We start from the raw sequence: 19,601 nt of genomic DNA on the forward strand, positions 1-19,601 counted from the left end.
GTTTACTAAGAGATAGGAGGGGATAGCAGTAGCACCAGAGGTGGGACAGCACCTCTTTCCTTGCTTGTCTGAGCATTGTTGAAGTCAGTGATGGTCAATGTGATTGATTGATATTACAGCACATTCATAAAGTAATTTCAAATATCTCCAGTTTGAAGATTTTCTTTGTTGTTAGAACCATGGCATATTGCAGTTTAATGTTAGGGACTTCTGTTGGTGGGGGGGACTTAGTTTTTCAGTGTACACTTTATGTGTTATCATTGACACTTTTAGATGGCATCACTTTAGCGATACCCCACAGTGATGACTGCCATACACAGAAATAGAAAAATGCATTTGCTCTTAATAGCCACCCAAACATTTGTAAAAATTAATCCATCCTAAGGAGACTTGAGAATGAAATTGGCTACTTCTGCAATGCAAGAGAAAAATGTGGTCTACATTTCTAAGATAAATCCTTGTTTAGTGAGTCCAGTACAGTGTGCAATTTTCTGTATTATGCAGATCTCTTAGAGCTCCTCTCTCAGAACTCATAATCCTTTTCTCTATTCATCACCGATGCTGCCTTCTTTTTCCCTGATCTATCCTATGTTCACTTCTTTCCTCTATCCAAACCTATTCTCTCCAACCCTATATATATATTTCTTTCCATGCTCCTTTTATATATAGAGAGCTGTGAAAAATGTATGTCAATAAATGTAGAGAATTCTTCAAAGTTGCTCTGCAGACAACCAGCTTTTCTACTGTAACACCACATGCCATTGGAAAAGAGTATATTTGTGGATATTACACAGTAGGAGCAAGTCTACATAAACACAGATGAGATTAAAAAGTGAGGGGACAAATTTGTCCTCATCCCCCGTGGTGAGCACTGAGGGCACTGAATCACCAAAATCTACTTGTAAACACATCTAACAAAAGTCACTTTGTTAACAGATAATGGTTGGAGAAGCCATCCTCTTCTGCTGTCTCTCTCGAAAGAAGAGTGGTGCTGGGGCTGAGGCCAACATCAATGCTGCTGGGTGCAACTTCAACTCCTTCATACGCAGAGCCATCCGCTTTGTTGGTACATCTATTCTTTTTTTCTTTCCACAAACTGACCTCTACTCACTTGCCATTTTTAGGCAAAACAAATTTTTGACAATATATCTGTGTCCACAGAATGAGTATCCGCTTAATTAATGTTATGTTTTAGCAAATTCTTAAACCAGACTTTTGTTGTAGTTGTATATGCATGTGTGAGTGTGTTTTACAATGAAACTGTAAAGATTAAAGAAACTCTCATACGTTTGATGCAAATATACGTACACGTTGACTACCCACGTAACATTATAAGTTGTCTCATTTACCTTTCTTCCCTGCTTCCACATCCTGCCCTCTGCCCTCAGGTGTTCATGCATTTGGCCTTTGTGCCACAGCCCTTATTACCGATATCCTCCAACTGATGACTGGCTATCCAACACCCTACTTCCTCACTGTGTGTAAACCCAACTACACCACACTTAATGTTACCTGTAAGCAGAACCCCTATGTCATGGAGGATATCTGCTCAGGAACAGACCCCAGAGCAATCAACCAGGGAAGGTGAGGAACAACAGATTGATATGTTGCATTTAACATGGAAATGTGTTTAAATCTTCTTACACCCCTCCCAAAGAAACTACGATGGATATGTCTACATCAGTAAAATCTTGTCTTGTTCTGAGGAACAGCACTTTACTTGATGAGATTGGTGATACATAAATACATATTTAGTTTTCGGGTAAATTCCAAGAAATCATCAAATAATGATGCACAAATCAAGACATTTTGGCTGATCACTCGTCTCCAACTCTTAGACGCAGGATTGCCCGAACAATCACATGGTCTATTTGAAGCCTTCAATTTGTCACATGACATTATTTACTAATTTAACTTTAGCATCAAATTCAATTATGAGTAGGTATCATGATTTAGACACCTGTTGATTTACTGGCAAGAAGCATGCATCATGTTTCCAATTACCAAGCAATCTTTGTTGCAATTTAGAGCCTAACAGTTCCAGCCTTGTGATATCAAATAAGCCATGTTACTTATTTTTTCTTTATTTTTGTCGGTTTATACCGATGAAAATTGGATGATTTGTTGATGACACAAACCATCCATTAAGTGAAAGTGTAAGGACTACCTTATCTGTTAACAACAGCAGACCCACTGTATCCAGATTTGGGCTTGACATGTTTCAAAATCACATATCTCATCCTAAATGTCAAATATTTGGGGACTCTGTCTACCCATCACTTGTTTTATACAAATCAGCACTTGTTTGAAAACTCTTATCAAACTTAGAAGATGAGTTGAGTTGAAAATTTAATATGTACTTTTCTGTTTTGAAAAACAAATTCTTTCTCAAAAAGTCTGCATTGTGGGTGTACCAACCTTCAAAGACCTGTACACTGGTTGTAATTTTGTTAAAGGGTATTATTTTAAAACTTGACAACCTTGTTTACCTGTTGTGTCTCTGTTTCACTTCCTTTGACATTTTTTACATAGCTTTTAACAATTTGACATTTAAAAGGGTTCTAAATGTAAATATCCTGCAATACCTATGCAGAGATATAAAGACAGATTTGCATAAGGCAACACTGTGTAGTAGAATAAACAATGGAATATGTATAGCATATATTCTCCTTCCCTTGGTCTTTAAAAATACCTATCATGGAAGCTAAATCTTCAAATTTTACACTGCCTCACTATTTGTTTATTTGCCCTGGCTTTCTCGTCTTAAAGGGATGGTTCGGAGTAGATTCACCCTAGGGTCATTTGAACCGTGACATCCAGCCAAGTAGCCCACCCGAAGTTTTTCCGATCTTGGCCGAACATCAGCCGAGTTACCCCGAATAGCTTAGTACAAGCGCTATAGGACCCTGGAGGTATCTCCAAAATTATTTTTAGTGGTGCAACGGATCATCATTGATCCGTGATCCGTTCGGATCAATTATTTCGGTTCGGCACACACATGATCCGCGGATTGATTTATGAAAAAAAAAAAAAATTGTGCGCATGTTCAGTCCTCACACAGCCGTTACCATTCCTGCTAGTTCCAGGGACAGAGCTACTTTCCACGCTCTGGGTAAAAGTCTGCAACAGTTCCCTCTTCAATAAGCAAACAGTCCTATGGCTCGTTTGTGATTTATTGTTCTCAGCGTACAACATGTAGAACAGTGGGCATGGAAAATAAAAGTAGGCTAGACTTCGGTGACTACTGTAACGATAACTGCTGCCTCTGTCTGTTTCCATATATTCGCGCTGCCACACAAACCTGTCCCCTAGGTTACCACACAGACATAACACGTAGCTGACCTAGCGATAGCTAACATAAAGAAACCCCTAACCTGAAACACATCGAGCATGGCCACGCATTTGACGCGACATCACCCCGGTGTTTCACTGACTGCTTAAATGCAGTCAGTGAAAACACCGCGGAAACACCGCGGTGATGAGCGGTTGTTTAAGCAGCCCCTTCCTTCACAATCCGACCGGGCTAAAGCGATCACAAACGCTATCGGTGTGTTTTTATGTTGCACTTCAAGTTGTTTTTCTTTGATTAAGTTGAAAAGAAGATGTTAATTGTGCACTTTAAGTTGATTTTATATATTTCAATTTAATAATTTAAAAGTGTTACTAAACAAAAAGACAAAACATGTTTATTTGTCTTTTTTTTTTTGCTGATCCGAAAAATGATCCGATCCGTGACTCTGATCCGAGGAACGATCCGAACCGTGAGTTTTTTGATCCGTTGCACCCCTAGTAATTTTGGAGATACTGCCAGGGTCCGTTAGCGCTTGTACTAAGCTATTCGGGGTAACTCGGCTGATGTTAGGCCAAGATCGGAAAACTTCGGGTGGGCTACTTGGCTGGATGTCACGGTTCAAATGACCCTAGGGTGAATCTACTCCGAACCATCCCTTTAACTTTGTTATAAGACCATTTTGGAATTTATCTGGTATTTCTGTCAGTCTTTGTCAGAATATCAATTTCAAAAGTAACCATGAACCATAATTTGGGAATTTTAATTAAAATTTTAAATAGAAATTCATTAAATAAGTGAGGGTAATTCTGGGTTCCTGCCAGGTAAAATACATTGCCTTTAGTTCTCTCAGTCATCATTAGAGTATCCTTGTTCTGCTCCTTATCTTGTAATCAAGCTCTGAGTGAATGACCAAACCATGGTGATCTCACTATCATTTACTAAGTGACAAAGTGATCAGTGGTGTATCGTCATCTCTTAATCAACACTATATCATTCTATGTCACTCAGTATGATCAGCAAGGATTGAGGAAATTCTTTGGAACAATGGTTATCCCCACGGAGTCTGTCTATGTATCTCTCTCCATAAACCTGTCTCAGACAAAATCAGGAACCTAATTGGAGAATGATTCCCATGAGCTGGAATAAAATAATAATAATAATAATAATAATAATACATTTTATTTACAGGCGCCTTTCATGACACTCAAGGTCACCTCACAAAAACAACAACAAAAATAATTAAAAATAATTAAAATCACTGAGTGCAAAGAGTTAGAGGGAGTAGGCCTGTTTAAAAAGATGGGTTTTCAGATGAGATTTGAAAGTGGAGAATGAGTTCCTGATGCTGGGGGAGAGGGAGTTCCAGAGACGCGGGGGCAGAGTGGCTGAAGGCTCTGGCCCCCATGGTGGACAAACGGGCAGGATGGACAATGAAGCTAATAGAAGAGGTTGACCTAAGGGGTGTTGATGTGGAGGAGGTCAGAGAGGTATGGGGGAGAAAGGTTATGGATGGCCTTGAAGGTATGGAGTAGAATTTTAAAGACAAGGTGAAATTTGACCGAAAGCCAGTGAAGCTGTTCGAGAACAGGTGTAATGTGATTGATGGATGGAATCCCGGTGATGATGCGGGAGGCAGAGTTCTGGACGGTGGAGTTGGGAGTAAGGGATGGACGGAGACGGTTGATGTTGCGTAGATGGTAATAGGCTGACCGGGTAATGTTATTGATGTGGGTATGAAATGAGAGCTTACTGTCAAGGACAACACCCAGACGCATAGCCTGTAGGGAGGGGGAAACAGAGGAGTTATCGATGGGGACGGTAAAACTTGGAGTGTTAGTAAGAGTGGATTTGAAACCAATGAAGAGAACCTCTGTTTTATCACTATTGAGTTTCAGAAAATTAGAAGAGAACCAGGTTTTGATTTCTTGTAAGCAGTCACAGGGGGAGGAAGGCGGGAAAGTGGAGCTGGGTTTGGTAGAAAGGTAGAGCTGAATGTCATCAGCGCAACAATGGAACTGGATGTTGAATCCGTGGAAAATCTGACCAAGGAGATAGATGATGAACAGGATAGGGCCGAGTACAGAACCTTGGGGAACACCAGAGGAGAAGGGAGATGGTTGGGATGTGAAGGTTTTCAACTGGATGAACTGAGTGTGGCCAGAGAGATAAGATTTAAACCAGTCCAGGGTTGTGTTGGAAATGCCAATAGATACGAATCTGTCAAGAAGGGTGGTGTGGGAGATGGTGTCGAAGGCCGCACTCAGGTCGAGGAGGATGAGGATGAATAATAGTCCGGAGTCAGCTGATACCAGAGCAGCAAACAAGATCTAAAATATGGCCTTTAGAGTGGGTAGGGAAGTTAATCTACTGTTTAAAATCAAAACTGCCCAGGCAAGATGTAAAATGCTTTGAGAGAGCCTGATTGTAGTTGTCCATATGGATATTAAAATCACCAAGCAGAATTATATTGGAGGTGGTGGAGCGAGGAGAAATGGGTGAGAAAAGAAAATTAATTAATAAAATACTTGTTTGTCTTAGGTGGACGATAGACAGTGGCTAAAATAGTTGGAGTTGGACTATTCAGTTGAAGAGCATTGGATTCAAAAGATGAATATGCCTGTCACTGTGACAGCCGAGACCTTCCAGGTATCGCGGTAGATTATCGCGATACCTCCTCCTTTTCCGGTGAGGCGGGGCTGACAGGTGTAAACAAATCCAGCAGGTACAGCTTCATTAAGCTGGGAAAAATCCTTAGGTTGTTGCCACGTCTCAGTTAGACATAAAAAGTCATACATGCAGTTGAGGAGGAGGTCCTGCAGCAGATGTCCTTTGCTTGTCAGGGAGTGGATGTTGAATAATCCAACTTTGACGTCGCTGTGCTCATTGGAAAAGCTAACGTTAGCCGCCGTTCTGGGTAAGCGAGCTAACACACTGTGGTCCACTTTGCGGCCGGAGTTACACGGTCGATGGCGAGTCGTGGACCAGATAGAGTTTATGGCAGTGGTGTCATCGATGTGGTAGCTTCGACGAGAACCGCGGTGGATGTATTTCCGATTTGGTGGACGAGGGATGTCCAGGCAGAGGCGCTGTATCGGTGGAGGATCAGGTGGATGGAACCGAAGCTCGAGGAGCTCAGCAGCGGTGTATTGGAGTAAGGCTGACGATGGATTTAATATGATAGATAGGACAGTCCAGAGGAGCACATCACATGATGAACGAGAGTGAGGCACCCGGGAAAGCAGTAGGGAGGAGAAAAAGAAAGAACTGGAGAGCAGCGGCAGCTAAACGCGGCAGTGTTTACTCAGTCCAGCCATTAAGGGTATTATTAACTTAATTTACCAGAAAGGCTACAGAACATCCTATCTGCCTACATTTCGCATAAGCACATCATGATTAATGTTGGAGGCAATTGTTAAGCAAAAATGTAGCACTTAAAACGAATACAAATTCACAAATTATTATAAATGACATAAAATGTCATTGTTGTATTTAAACAACAAGTCAAGCCTAGTTGATAATAACTAGTTCATGATCTATCTATCTATCTATCTATCTATCTATCTATCTATCTATCTATCTATCTACCTACAGGATCACATATCATGAAAAAAAAATCATCAAAAAATCTGTTAGTTTGTAACATGTTTTGAAATTGGGTAAATCCTGCTTCAGTTGAACATCAAAACATGATATAGTAAAAAGTGTCATCGCAAACCTAAATCTAGGTTTCACTGCCAGAACCTACATGACCCCTGAAGACCCCCAGCTGAACAGTTGAGTATTCACACTATGCATCTTGATGCTGTTGACTGCATTAACAAAAGAAAAAAAAAAAAAAGTAACAGTCAGATCACTTTCACCCCTGAAAGGAAGGCACAGGGAAGACACTCTCTCATTCACAGGGAAAACTTCAGCTTTTAAGCACCAATACTGCCAAGGGCTCCATCTTAACCTGCTGCTCATTCTACTTAACATTTATAAATTAAACAAATTATACTGAACACCAGTCAGCTAGGTGAAGTGAATAACATGAGTCCAAGGTTCTATCGCTCAAACATGAGTCCAGGCATTCATGTAGATATTACTCTATTATGCCATCTACCCAAGTAGCCTATTGTTGCTAACATATCAATATAGTGGGCCAGAAGGTTCAACACAATACAAAAGCCACAACACGAATACAAAAGCCACAACACGAATACAAAAGTCATAACACGAAAGACGCAACACAGAACAAAAGCTGCAAGACAGATGCAAAAGTCACAACATTACACATAAGCCACAACGGAAGTAAGGCTACAATGGAAGTGAGCAGCATTCGCATCAAAACCGTATCCCTAACCCATCCTTATCCCTTATTAAACATAACACAGTGAACAACATTGCTTATTTATAATTGCGGACATCTCCCATTCTTCCTCTGTCCGTCCACTAGGACCTGAGCTCTGCTCACTTCCGTTATAGCTTATGTGTTGTGTTGCAGCTTTGGTGTTCTGGCTTTTGTGTTGTTGGGGCTTTTTTGCTTCAGCACAGGTTAGCACTCAACAGCAGTGGTTGAGCATCTACGGCATATGTGTCAAACTCAAGGCCCGCGGGCCAAATGTGGCCCGCCTCGTCATTTTAAGTGGCCCGTGAGAGCTTAAAAGGTCTGATTGTCTAAAAATAAATAAGTCAAATACATGCAGTGACCAAAAACTACATTTCCCACAATGCATGTCGATTATGTTGACGGGCATCCCGCCACTAGACTTACCTGACTCCCGCCCTCTGGTATTCGCATACCATCTGGGACGAGCCCACAACCGACATGATTTCAAATGGGGCTATTTTTTCTAAAACTCGTGCATGTGATTGGATGAAGAATCTGTCCGTCATCTTGACTGACACGCCACTTCAGCCACTCCCAATGACTCAACCCGTGACGTAGCTCAGAGCGACACCAGGACCACTATGCAACCAGCTAGCCTTTCATAACAAACACCATGGCGGCAGATAGTATGAAACGGAGCGAGGAGCGATCAGTGAACGATTATTGTCGAATGTGCAAAGAAAATCTCAGGATTAAAGGCATTCATCCAAAGTCCCAGCCAGCGATTAATGATTGGCTCTGATTATTTTCTAATCGGACGAAACACCAATGACTCCCAGGCTCCTCAGATGGCTGTGTGAGGAAAGGGAACGCCCCCGCGTGTAGTTGGTGAACGCAGCCAGATGACGTGAGTCAGGTTACCACTAGACTGCAATGTTTCCAAATCGATGCGATTTTCCCAACAAGTGGAATTGAGAAATACAAATAATGATCCCAAAATGTCCAGGAAGAGAAAAATTGATGCAGATGCCCTTCCATCGGCATTGATTTTTCAGTTTCAAGAAAGATTGGAAGGCGAATACGTGCTATTTAACATTAAGGAGTAGTTACATTTATTTTACTTTGCATTTAGTTACATTTATAAGTTACATCTGGCCCTTTGAGGGCAACGATTATGCTGATGTGGCCCTCGGTGAAAATGAGTTTGACACCCCTGATCTACGGGATGCACTGGTATTAGGTCAATTTGCAGGCAACGCCTAGCAACCCGCATGACACAGAGAAGGCTTGATGTGCGCACACTGATTCAAGACACCACGTTACATAAGAGATCCCATTCCAAAGCAATGGTAAGTCCTCCACAGTAGTACGTAACGTGATCAGGGTAAATTTCTGATTATGTCCTTTCTTATTTACTAACTGATGACTGTGAAAAAATGCACTCAAAATATATTGTAATATGTTCATAATAGCATAGTAATACATGTTTTGCAGCTATGCTTAGCCTGGTTATGTCTGCTCTGAAGTTGGGTCATTTTTCTTAGAAATAGTGCAGTCAGCTTCCATATGTGAATACATTTTTTATGACCCCTTAGATGTTGCAAATGAAAGTGGAATGAAGGCACACCGATACACACAACTGCTTGAATGCACCAAGATATATTCATTCACATTCATGCAGAGTTAGGGGTAAAGATGAGGAGAAGGGTGAAAATGAGAGTTGTCAGAAGTAGGTCACTGGGATGGAGCTCATTGAAAAACTGGGCCACAGATTCACTTTCCCTGCTGGGCTACACTATGCGGTAGCACAATACCATAGAATATAGCACATAATAATAATAATAATCATAATAAAAAGAAGAAAAAGAATTGGTAGATGAACGGGTAATTAAATTCAGTGATTTGGCCTATGATAACATGATAATATGTATGTACCGTCATGTTTGATGTATCTCATTATGCTTGTGTTTCTTTCCTCCTACGTAACTGACTCATGCATACAAGATGTTGGCTGAGTCTATTTCTGTTCTTTTATCTGTTTCAGAAAATCCTTTCCATCCCAGCATGCTACCCTTGCATCCTTCGCCGCTGTATATGTTTCGGTAAGCAATTGTTAAAGCTCTTGCTGATTGTTAATTGCCCAAGGTTACAGATCAAAAGAATAACAGAAACAAGACTAGGATGTTAGAAAAAATAATGCAAACACAAAATGTTTGATGAATGTTTGTTTTCAGAGCTCTTGGTAATAATTACAGCTCTTAAGTATTCCTGGTTTCTAGCTGGCAGCTTCTTACATCAGTCTTCTGGTAATCTGTTGCATGTATTAAAGCTTTTTTAGATTTGTAAGATTTTTGGCAGTGGCAGGTTTAAGCTCGCTCTAAAACCTTTTCAATGAGGTTTTGCTGACCAGTTTAAACAAGATGGGTCTTTCTACTTTAATGATTCTTTTGTGCAGCTGAATATGTGTTTTTGGTCGCTTTTATGCCAAAAAACTTTTCCTTAAACATATTTTCTGACACAGAGTAACACATAAAATAAGCAACAGCGTTTAAAAGGTAGTCATTTCTCTAACTATAAAAGGCACTCTCACATAGTCTAACTTATTTGCAAAGCAGGATCTGTTGACAACACGTTTTTGTTGTATAAACCACATTTCCAAGGAGAGGTGGGTTTATCATTAACTCTCTGTCGGCTAAAACTTATCTGTTCAGCAGGCCTCTGCCTCCTGGTGGTAAGTCATGTTACACTGACATAGACAACATGGAGGGATGGCATTACACTGTATCTTACAGGATGTGCTTTTGATAATCATGACTTGATAATCAGGCTTTGTAACAATTACCAAGAACAAAACAAATGATACATTTTTATATATTTCTATAACAATGGTGGATTCAAAAACCTTTTAACAGTTGCCAATGCTTGAAATCTGGTGTCTTGGACTTGTCTCTGTGCTCACAGTTTGTTTCCATTGCTCCTAAAGTTCATATAATCAGTTGCTGGTTTATTTACTTTTAAGTGAAATTTTATACAGCTACAAAGGGAATAAGATTAAATATTACTTACGGTGAAGATATCCCATACACAATATCCTATATACAATATGTGGAGAGAAAACAATACTGTTCTGTCTGTGTTTTGTTTTCAACTTAATTTTCAAATAATGCTGAATGGTAGAGTTGATCGAAATTCACACTATCCAGAAGATAAGGAAAAATAACTGTGACATCTCATGTGTTGACAGATGTACTTCAACAGCACACTGACGGACTCTTCCAAGCTGCTTAAGCCTCTGTTAGTCTTCTCCTTTATCATGAGTGCCATCATTTGTGGTTTGACCAGGATTATTCAGTACAAGAATCATGCCATTGATGTTTACTTGGGATTCCTGCTTGGAGGTGCTATTGCTGTGTACCTGGTAAGACACAGTCCAATCTTTAGTCCTTCCCTTTCCAGTCAGCAATTTTCCAATACAGAAGTCACATAAGGAGATTGTTTCTGATTATGTTTGTGCCAGTCTGAGTTTTAAAGCGGTCCTTCAAAATAGAATGAAATGTGTTGCAGCTGCGAACATAAACCAAAACTTCACTTTTAAACTCATTTTGAGAAAGCTGAGAAATTCTTTAAATGAATGAATGAATGAAAAATTAATAAATAAGATGATGGAGTAGTTTTCCTCCAATCCATGATTGAACTGAAGTGAAATAGCAACTGTGATGCAACTGGCTGTAAAATAAATAAATAAATAAATGAATACGCTTAATACATCCAGGTCTTTCAGCACATGTATGAAAGAACCCAAAGTAAGTGTCTTCATCGAAGTCAGTAGTTATGTTTTCACCAACATATTGCTTAAACTTTGTTGCCATGCTAAAATGCTTGTGGTGAGAATACAAACGTACAAAATTTGGGAATGTAATGTTTGTCATATTTAGCCTATAAGCTTAGCATGTTTGTATATTACATTTACTAATTAACAAAATACAGCTGAGTCTGATAGCAATTTTCAAACGGAGATTTTTTTCCATAAACCCAAGTATATGACAAAATGTCAAAAATGACTGGAGAACTAACTGAAAAGTCAAAGGATCACCATAACATTATTTTTATTCGAGACCTTAAATGACAAAGAGGAATTTGCTACTTAAACTATCATTAGAGTACACACAAAAGTCATAATCTGTCAGGGTCAACATTGATTAGAGTGGACGTGGGCCTCTTACACACATAACCAAGGTGAAGAAATGATGGTGATAAGAAGTCCCCTACTGTGTCTCTGAATCGCCTGAAAAAAAGACGCCAACGAAGTCTAACAATGGCAACAGTATGTACACTACCAAAATACACTACCAACGCTGCAGAGATGCTCTACGTCTGATTGTAGACAAGGTGTATAAGGCTTCTCACACATCTACCTGATAAACCTTAGTTTGTGCCCAGCAAAAAACTTACATACTGTATTAGGGATGTCACGATACCAGACATTTAGTAGTCGAAACCAATACCAGTAAAATTCCAAGATTCTCGAAACCCAATTCGATACCACGGTAAAAAACAAAAACAAAAGAATATATTCCAGTATACTTAAACATACTAATTTAATATTTGGACATTACAAAAAAACAACAGTGGAACTGGCATGTACCCTTCAAGTAAAGAATAAAAAGAATACACTATTAACATTACAAAAAAAGAACAGTGGCATGTTGCGTTCAAGTAATATTTATTTATTTACAGATATTCTTTGCAAAGCTCTGTTTCTGCTGTTTCTTGTGATATGCGTTTCTTATCTATGCGATGGGGAGTTTGTTCAACGGAGAACAATGGGTGTGAATTTGACTGCAAAGTGAACGTTAACATGACTTGAAATTCACTCACCTTGAATTCTGGGAATAAATCTGGATGTCTGTCTTTGAGGTGCTTCACTAAATTGGAAGTGTTTCCTCCTTTCGTCTGAAAAGCTCTTTGGTACCGTTTACATATAGGTTTTTGCGAATCTGTTTTTAATCCCTGAATATCCGCCTCAAACGCAAAGTACTTCCAGACACGACTCTTACTATTTTTCTTTTCGACGCGCCAAGGCGGAGCTGTTGCTGCAGTTGTATCTTCAGTGTTCCTTTGGCATTAAACGGCACACTAGAACACTTGTAGGTGTATATGGTGCCCACGTCTGGAGGAATTTCATCCCTAGTACCAACGGTACCTACGGTACTGTAGAAAAACGAGTACCATCATGTTTTTAGAATTGTGGCATCGACTTGGTACCGAAGTATCGTTTCTCGTGACATCCCTATACAGTATCACTGTTCAGTTTTTTCGTTTTATTTTTACCTTTCTATGGTTTTGTCTACTCACGAAAGTTTCCTGGTTACATTTAGAAAGGTAAACTCATGGGTAGAGTTAAGCAAAACAAAATATTTTGGTGTTAAAGACATGACTAACATAGCCTGCCTGTTCCTTACAAACCATCACTAAATCACATGGTTACAGACACACAAGACTCCTTTCACTGAGGAATGTACATATGATAAGTAATTTTGGTTTCTAGAAACAGCAACATATTTTCCTGTTGAAAGAGATGGTGAAATGCATATTTATACTCAAAATGGTCAACACAAAAGCGGCCCATTTAGGATTGACAACTGAAGTTTGTCTCACCATTTGTCCCCACTGTAACCCTGCGCCAATATGGAACCTGTGGAAAGGCCCATTTCTTTTGTCCATTTATTACCCAAACAACAAAGTTGACTGGGAGTCAGGGTTTTACCAATGTTTTTGTTTTATCTCTTATGTTTTCTTTGTGTTTACCTATGTCCTCAAATTTTCCATACACCTTTGTTCCCCCTTCTTTTAAAGATCTTTTTGTTCATGACTAATTTCATTTGTTGTTCTTGTGGTTTTTGCTTCCCTTTTTAGTAATTCAGTGGTTATACCAATGTATTTGTGTATTTATGGTCATGTTCTTGTCTTTGTCCATCTGTAGCTTTGTTGGCCTACATGTGTTCTTTGCTTATTTCCCTTGCCTATTTGGTCTCCTTGTTCCTTGTCTTCTTGTTCCTCTGACCCAGTGTTTTGTTTTCTTTGTTTGGTAAATGGTAAATGGACTGTACTTGTATAGCGCTTTTCTAGTCTAGTTGACCACTCAGCGCTTTAACACTACATACCACATTCACCCATTCACTCACACACTCATACAGCATGTCTTAGACAGTGTTTTATTCTATACATTCACACACATTCATTCACCGATGGGCAGACAACATGGGGTGCAGTGTCTTGCCCAAGGACACTTCAACATGCAAACTACCAACCTTCCAATTTGTTAGGCAACTGTTCTTCCCCCTTAACTACAGCCTGCCTCCTGAATGCTAAATGGACTTTTTTTTCCTGGACACTCAAGCCATATTTGGTTATCTTGTGCTCCAGCACCTGCTTTGATATTACTAATAAGACGGATTAAAGTTTATTTTAATCTATTTTATTAGATTAAGGGTAGGAAAGGGTGAACAGGAAAGTCCCTGTTTTTGGGACCTAACGAAATCTGTACCTAATTTTAACATCAGTCCCTCAAGCTGTTACTGAAATTTTTGCTTTGGACTAAACTTACAGACCACCTAAGTGGTGCACATTGCCCCCTATAGAGCCAAGTTACTTGTTAAATTTCTGCATCTAGAAGTCAAAGTTCTATGAAATCACAATAGTTATACATGACTATATTACAGTTCTTCCCATTACATTATTAAAAGGGAACACATGCCCATTCTCATTCAGTCATACAAAACATTGAACAGTGTTTATGTGATTCTGTTTTAAATGTTTTTTAAAACAAATACATTATAATACAGGTAAGTGTTTTTTTTATGTGTTGCCAGGGGTTGTATGCAGTTGGAAATTTTCAGTCTAGTGAGGAGGCCAGCAGCAGTGCCCCACCACTTGTACATCACCCCACTTGCTCCTTGCCCCATGTAAGCCAGGAGGCCATTATTCACCACCTGCAGATGAAAGCTGGCATAGCTAGTGAAACTGGCATACCGACCTCCCACTCTGAAGGCTTGCTCCACAGAGGACTACAGCAACAGAGGCCTGATGACAGCCTAAAGAGCTCCAGTGCAGGTGTGGAAGTGATCTCCCCCTGCAGTCCCCAGAGCAAAGATGCCATGATGACTTATAGCCACACACTCCCTCGGGTTCACACCCCTCAGGCCATAGCAGCATACGAGGAAGCCGCCAGACGTCACGCTACCACTCTCCACCATGCCTCTCTGGACTCCAGCCGCTCAAAGCAGCTTCTGTCTCAATGGAAAAGTAAGAACAACAACCATAAGTGCAACATGCTGGTCACGGAGTCCTTCTCTTCCTCTGTAGATTCATCATCTGGTCAGTCCTCCCAGCACCCCCACCACCATGGCAGCATGGAGCTGCGATCAAGCTCTGAACCATCAGCTATGGGCCTCAATGGGGGCCTTGATGGCCATGCATACATGTCCAAGCTCCCTACAGGTGCAAGTACCACCCTACCCAGTAACTGCAGTGGCATTGCTGGAGGAACCAGGATACTAATGCAATCTAGACCTGGATCTTCACAGCTAGTGCACATACCAGAGGAAGCTCACGAAAATTACAACACAACCTCCCAGAGGACAATGGAAGGAGATGGAAGTGAGGTCATGTCAACAGTGAACAGTACTGTTCAGGCTAATTGGCAAAGGGCAGCTGAGAAGACTGCAGCATGCAGGACTAATGAAAATATGCAGAACACTCAGCCCCGAATTATGCAAGTCATTGCTATGTCTAAGCAGCAGGGGCTACTACAAACCCATTCTAAGAGCTTAGATGAGAGCAACATGGGCTGCAACATTAATGGGAGTTGCCAGAATTCGGCTTGTTACAGGACCCTAACTGATCTGGACCCTACCAGCACCACAGGGCCTAGTTCACTGGGCAGCACTACAGGCAGTATCTCAGGAAGCACTGGTGCAATTGTCAGAGTAGAAGCCCACCCTGAAAATAACAGACCAGTGATCCAAGCACCATCCACAGATGGAAGTGGATCATGGAGGTGGCGGTCCCTGGATCATGGCACAGGAGCTGGTGGAAGTATAGGGACTGGTGGTGTAGTTAATGTAGGTCCGGGCCTGGGAAGTTTGAGGCAGTCTTTTGAGCACAATGATCTAAGTGTAGACTCAGAGAGCTCAGACTCAGTACGTGAAGGGTCAATTGACAGGAAGTACGGCAATCACATTATTACCACCACTTCTACTGTTGGCACCCCACCCATAGTTACTGTTCACACCCAGAGCACCGGCCAATCAGAGCAGAGGGTCCATACTCAGGGCCTCTCTACCATAAGGGTCACTCCAGGGGACGGTAGTGGGTCTGGATCTGGAGGTGGTGACGGAGGAGGAGGTGCGGAGACCACATCAGAAATCCCCTCAGTTGCTTCCAGTCGTGAGTCCACACTGCGAAGAAAAGGTAATAGTATCATCATGATACCAGAGAGAGCCAATAGCCCTGATAACGCTCGGAACATTTTCTACAAGGGAACATCGATTACTCCTATTTTTAAGGACTAAAGTACAAAGTGACTGAATAGTCCTATGAAAATTTAGCAAAGGATGTAGGGCAGGGAGAACCTGGTATAAGTTACAACAGTCAGTATTAATCATAAAAGTATATAACTTTAAAAGAAAAGATTTTATGTAGCATGATTTTTGTACATGTTTACACTAAAGCACAACCGTTGTTGTAGAAATAATCACTGTGTACTTTTGTGGTCACTCCTGAGGAAACCTATTGTATTGTTAATGCTGTAACAGTAGTTTTGGGGTGGGGAGAATCTTTTTTAATGAATTGTATGTTTTGGATTAAAAAAGAAAAACACAAAAAAAATGTTAAACTGAGTCAGGCAGTTACATTTGAAATGCAGCTCATCACTGCAAAAATGATTTTATCATAGCTGTGAAACCAATGTTTACTTCCCTGCATTGTAAATATTGTGTATGCCTGAAAGTGGTGCTACACCAGTTAATCCTATTTCCGTACTATATAACATACTAAATATACAGAATAGATAAAGAATTATTTTACAAAGATTTACAACTAAGACAATAATATGTCAGAGATGTTTTCTATTTTGCATCTTTTGTGTACAGATACCACATATTCAACAGAATACTGTTTGAACCATAAGTGTGCTTAGGAGTCCTCCTGTAGCTATGAAATCAAATATGAGGTGACTTGGACTGAAGTAAGCGTTTACCCTGTAAAAATGAAAATCCCAGTCTTTAATCTTAATAGCCTGTACATATTTTTGGACATCCATGTCAATCGGTATATACAATACAAATAAGGAACAGAGCATTATGAGATAGGTATATATTAAAAAAAAATTCAGAGCAAAACTAGATCATGACAGTATTTTTGTCTTTGACATTTTGTGTGCCATTTGAAATTTTGAGTTGTTTTTAACCAATCAGTTATGAAATACACCAACAGCAGAATTGACATACTATCCTATTGTTTAGAGCCATAAATCATACCAAACCAAAACCAAAAAAGTATGAGTAAAGTTAGTTAAAATGATTCAAACTGATGAGAACTACATAAATGTATTGCACAGAGCATCCACTGTGTCTTTTATTTTTGACTTGTTGAATTATCAAACAGACATATTCCCTAATTGTTTTTGTATTTATTTTTAATCCATTATTAATTCATATTTATTGTTATTATAATATTAATGGTAACTATAAACAATAAAACTATAAAATAATGCCGTAATCCACTGTGTTCACTCGTAGCAAAGCTGACTTTGTTGAAGTTATATTTACAGCTGGTTGTGTAGCATTTTTCTACAAGAATAAACAGAACAGATCAAGAAATTAGTCTATTTGCATCTGTGGCTTTGCTGAAGAGAATAAGATGGCGACAGGGGATTTTTTTTTTTTAGTTGTTTTAACTCACTCTTTACCTTGATGTGCTGGAAGAACAGAACATTCATCCAAATTTGTGCTGTAATTTTCTACTGTGCCATGAAGTAACCAGCAGTTTATCTATCTATGTTTGTGTGCTTATTTAGTTTTAACCTTTTATCGGTTGAGATATTGCAAAATTCATTGTGTAAAGTAGTTTGCATTATGCTGCATATCAATAAATTGTATCTCTAACTGTCTACATTTTCGATATTTAGACATTTGGTATAAACACTTGAGCGTTGTTATTAAAAGTACCATGACAATAATGGAGAGATTATGTGAGAAGATTTGCCAAAGCAAGGTTTTTCATAATTTACTAAATGAAACATGAGATGAAATTTGTATTCACTATTTGTATTGCAAACCTGCATTATACTGAACATGATAATTTTGTAACCCAGAAACATTTGCATGTTTTTTTTGTATATTGTGTATCATGAGATTTGTATCATCAATGTGCTTTTATTTTTCAAATTTAAAAAAAGAGTATCTTATGTTTTCAGTGTTTCGTGGAGAGGTTCATATGACAATCTTTTAATCTTCAGGTATAACAAAAGTTTGACACCATCCCCCCAAATGCAATTTGTCCTTTTACTTTGTACCTTGATGTTATTTGTGATTGGTTACGGATTAAAAATACAATATTATGGTTACTTATAAAGAAAATGACATGAATACATTTTTAGGTTTAAAAAAAATATATATATACTTGGAGTTTCCCATCAGGATAACTGAAAATTGTTCTATACCAAACAATAAGCAACTTAAAAAATTGCCATCTCACATTCTGGAGCCTTTATTGTGACACTACTATATTTTTGTGCTGTGAACAAATGTCACTATTACACATTCTGCGATGAGACTGGAATTAATTAACTTTGAATAAAACTCAGTCTTCATACTACAAAATTTGTACTATCTTAAAGAACAACAATTTATTTTCTTAAGCAATATTTCTTTTCTCGACAAATCCTGCAAGCTAATCAAAGCTGATCATATCCTGACTGTTGCTCCCAGACCAAACTTAATTGGTTTTTACTGCAGATGTTGCTCATTGATGTTTTCTGAAGTACATTTCATAAAATGAAAAGAATACAAATTGTTTTCAAGAATAACATTTCATAATAACCTATTTGCAGTAGATGTTTAATTTTTTTTTAACACTCTCTGTGAAACCAGCCTGTGTGATGTCATTTGATCATGGTTGTCTTTATAAAAGTTTCATGGAAATGATGTGAAGGTGCAAAATACAAGTTACATTCTTTAGATCAAAGCCTTAAAATTGTCAATACTCCCTTTAGGATGACACAAAACATTAGATGTCACTCCAATAAAACATTTCTTATAAATATGCCAATTGGGCATAGAGAGGGGGGGGGTTGTCCTATTTATAGTGTGTTCCTAAAGTTTGTGAAATTTAAGAGTGTAAAGTGGCATTGATCCTATGGTAAAAACTGTGAATGGATGATCTTTGCATGTGTAGACTGTTGTGTTGTCCCTGGATGAATAATAAATGTTTTCTGATACTGTGATAAGCTGTATCAGTTCTATGCATCAAGAAGTCTGCAAAATTAATTTGTGAAAATTTGAGTAAAAAGGAAAAGGAGTAAAAAGGAAGCTCAATAGTTATTATAATCAGATATTATGACGTATTGCCTACTTCAGAAAGTTAACCTAGCAATCACATCGAGGTATTAGAGCACATTGATGACTAGTTCTAAAAGATTAAAATAAATATTTGCTAATAAAACTAAAAGCACTTAGCTGAACTGATTATCATAAATACAAATACATTTTTGGGTCTTTAGTTTAAACTATAATTAAATTGGTCCCAAATAAGATAAATTGGTGGTTAATAAATAAGACTAATTAAACTAAGATGAGATAAATAAAGACATTTTAATAATCATAACACAGCTGATTAGTTTAAAGGTATTTAACAATACTATAGAAGGTTTAACAAAGACCAGTGTACTGGTGCAATATAACTGGATATTGTCTGAAATCAAACACTTAGCAAGTTCTT

The 19,601-nt window shown here is 38.9% G+C and overlaps 1 protein-coding gene across 3 annotated transcripts in view; it reads left to right on the forward strand.

Annotated features, from left to right (window-relative positions):
• plppr4b (phospholipid phosphatase related 4b) overlaps nucleotides 1-19,104 on the forward strand; it is a 49,563-nt gene extending 30,459 nt beyond the window's left edge. For 2 of the 3 annotated variants that reach the window (XM_075452760.1, XM_075452759.1), the window contains 5 exons: nucleotides 937-1,066; nucleotides 1,389-1,584; nucleotides 9,646-9,703; nucleotides 10,846-11,019; nucleotides 14,474-19,104. In XM_075452760.1, the coding sequence (XP_075308875.1) occupies nucleotides 937-1,066; nucleotides 1,389-1,584; nucleotides 9,646-9,703; nucleotides 10,846-11,019; nucleotides 14,474-16,174 (2,259 nt within the window). In that variant the 3' untranslated portion in view covers nucleotides 16,175-19,104. The remainder of the gene's footprint in view (nucleotides 1-936; nucleotides 1,067-1,388; nucleotides 1,585-9,645; nucleotides 9,704-10,845; nucleotides 11,020-14,473) is intronic. The other variant, XM_075452761.1, reaches the window with a different exon arrangement.
• Nucleotides 19,105-19,601: the final 497 nt, after the last annotated feature.

Source organism: Odontesthes bonariensis, chromosome 20, assembly GCF_027942865.1.
Source record: "Odontesthes bonariensis isolate fOdoBon6 chromosome 20, fOdoBon6.hap1, whole genome shotgun sequence".
NCBI classification, from domain to species: domain Eukaryota; kingdom Metazoa; phylum Chordata; class Actinopteri; order Atheriniformes; family Atherinopsidae; genus Odontesthes; species Odontesthes bonariensis.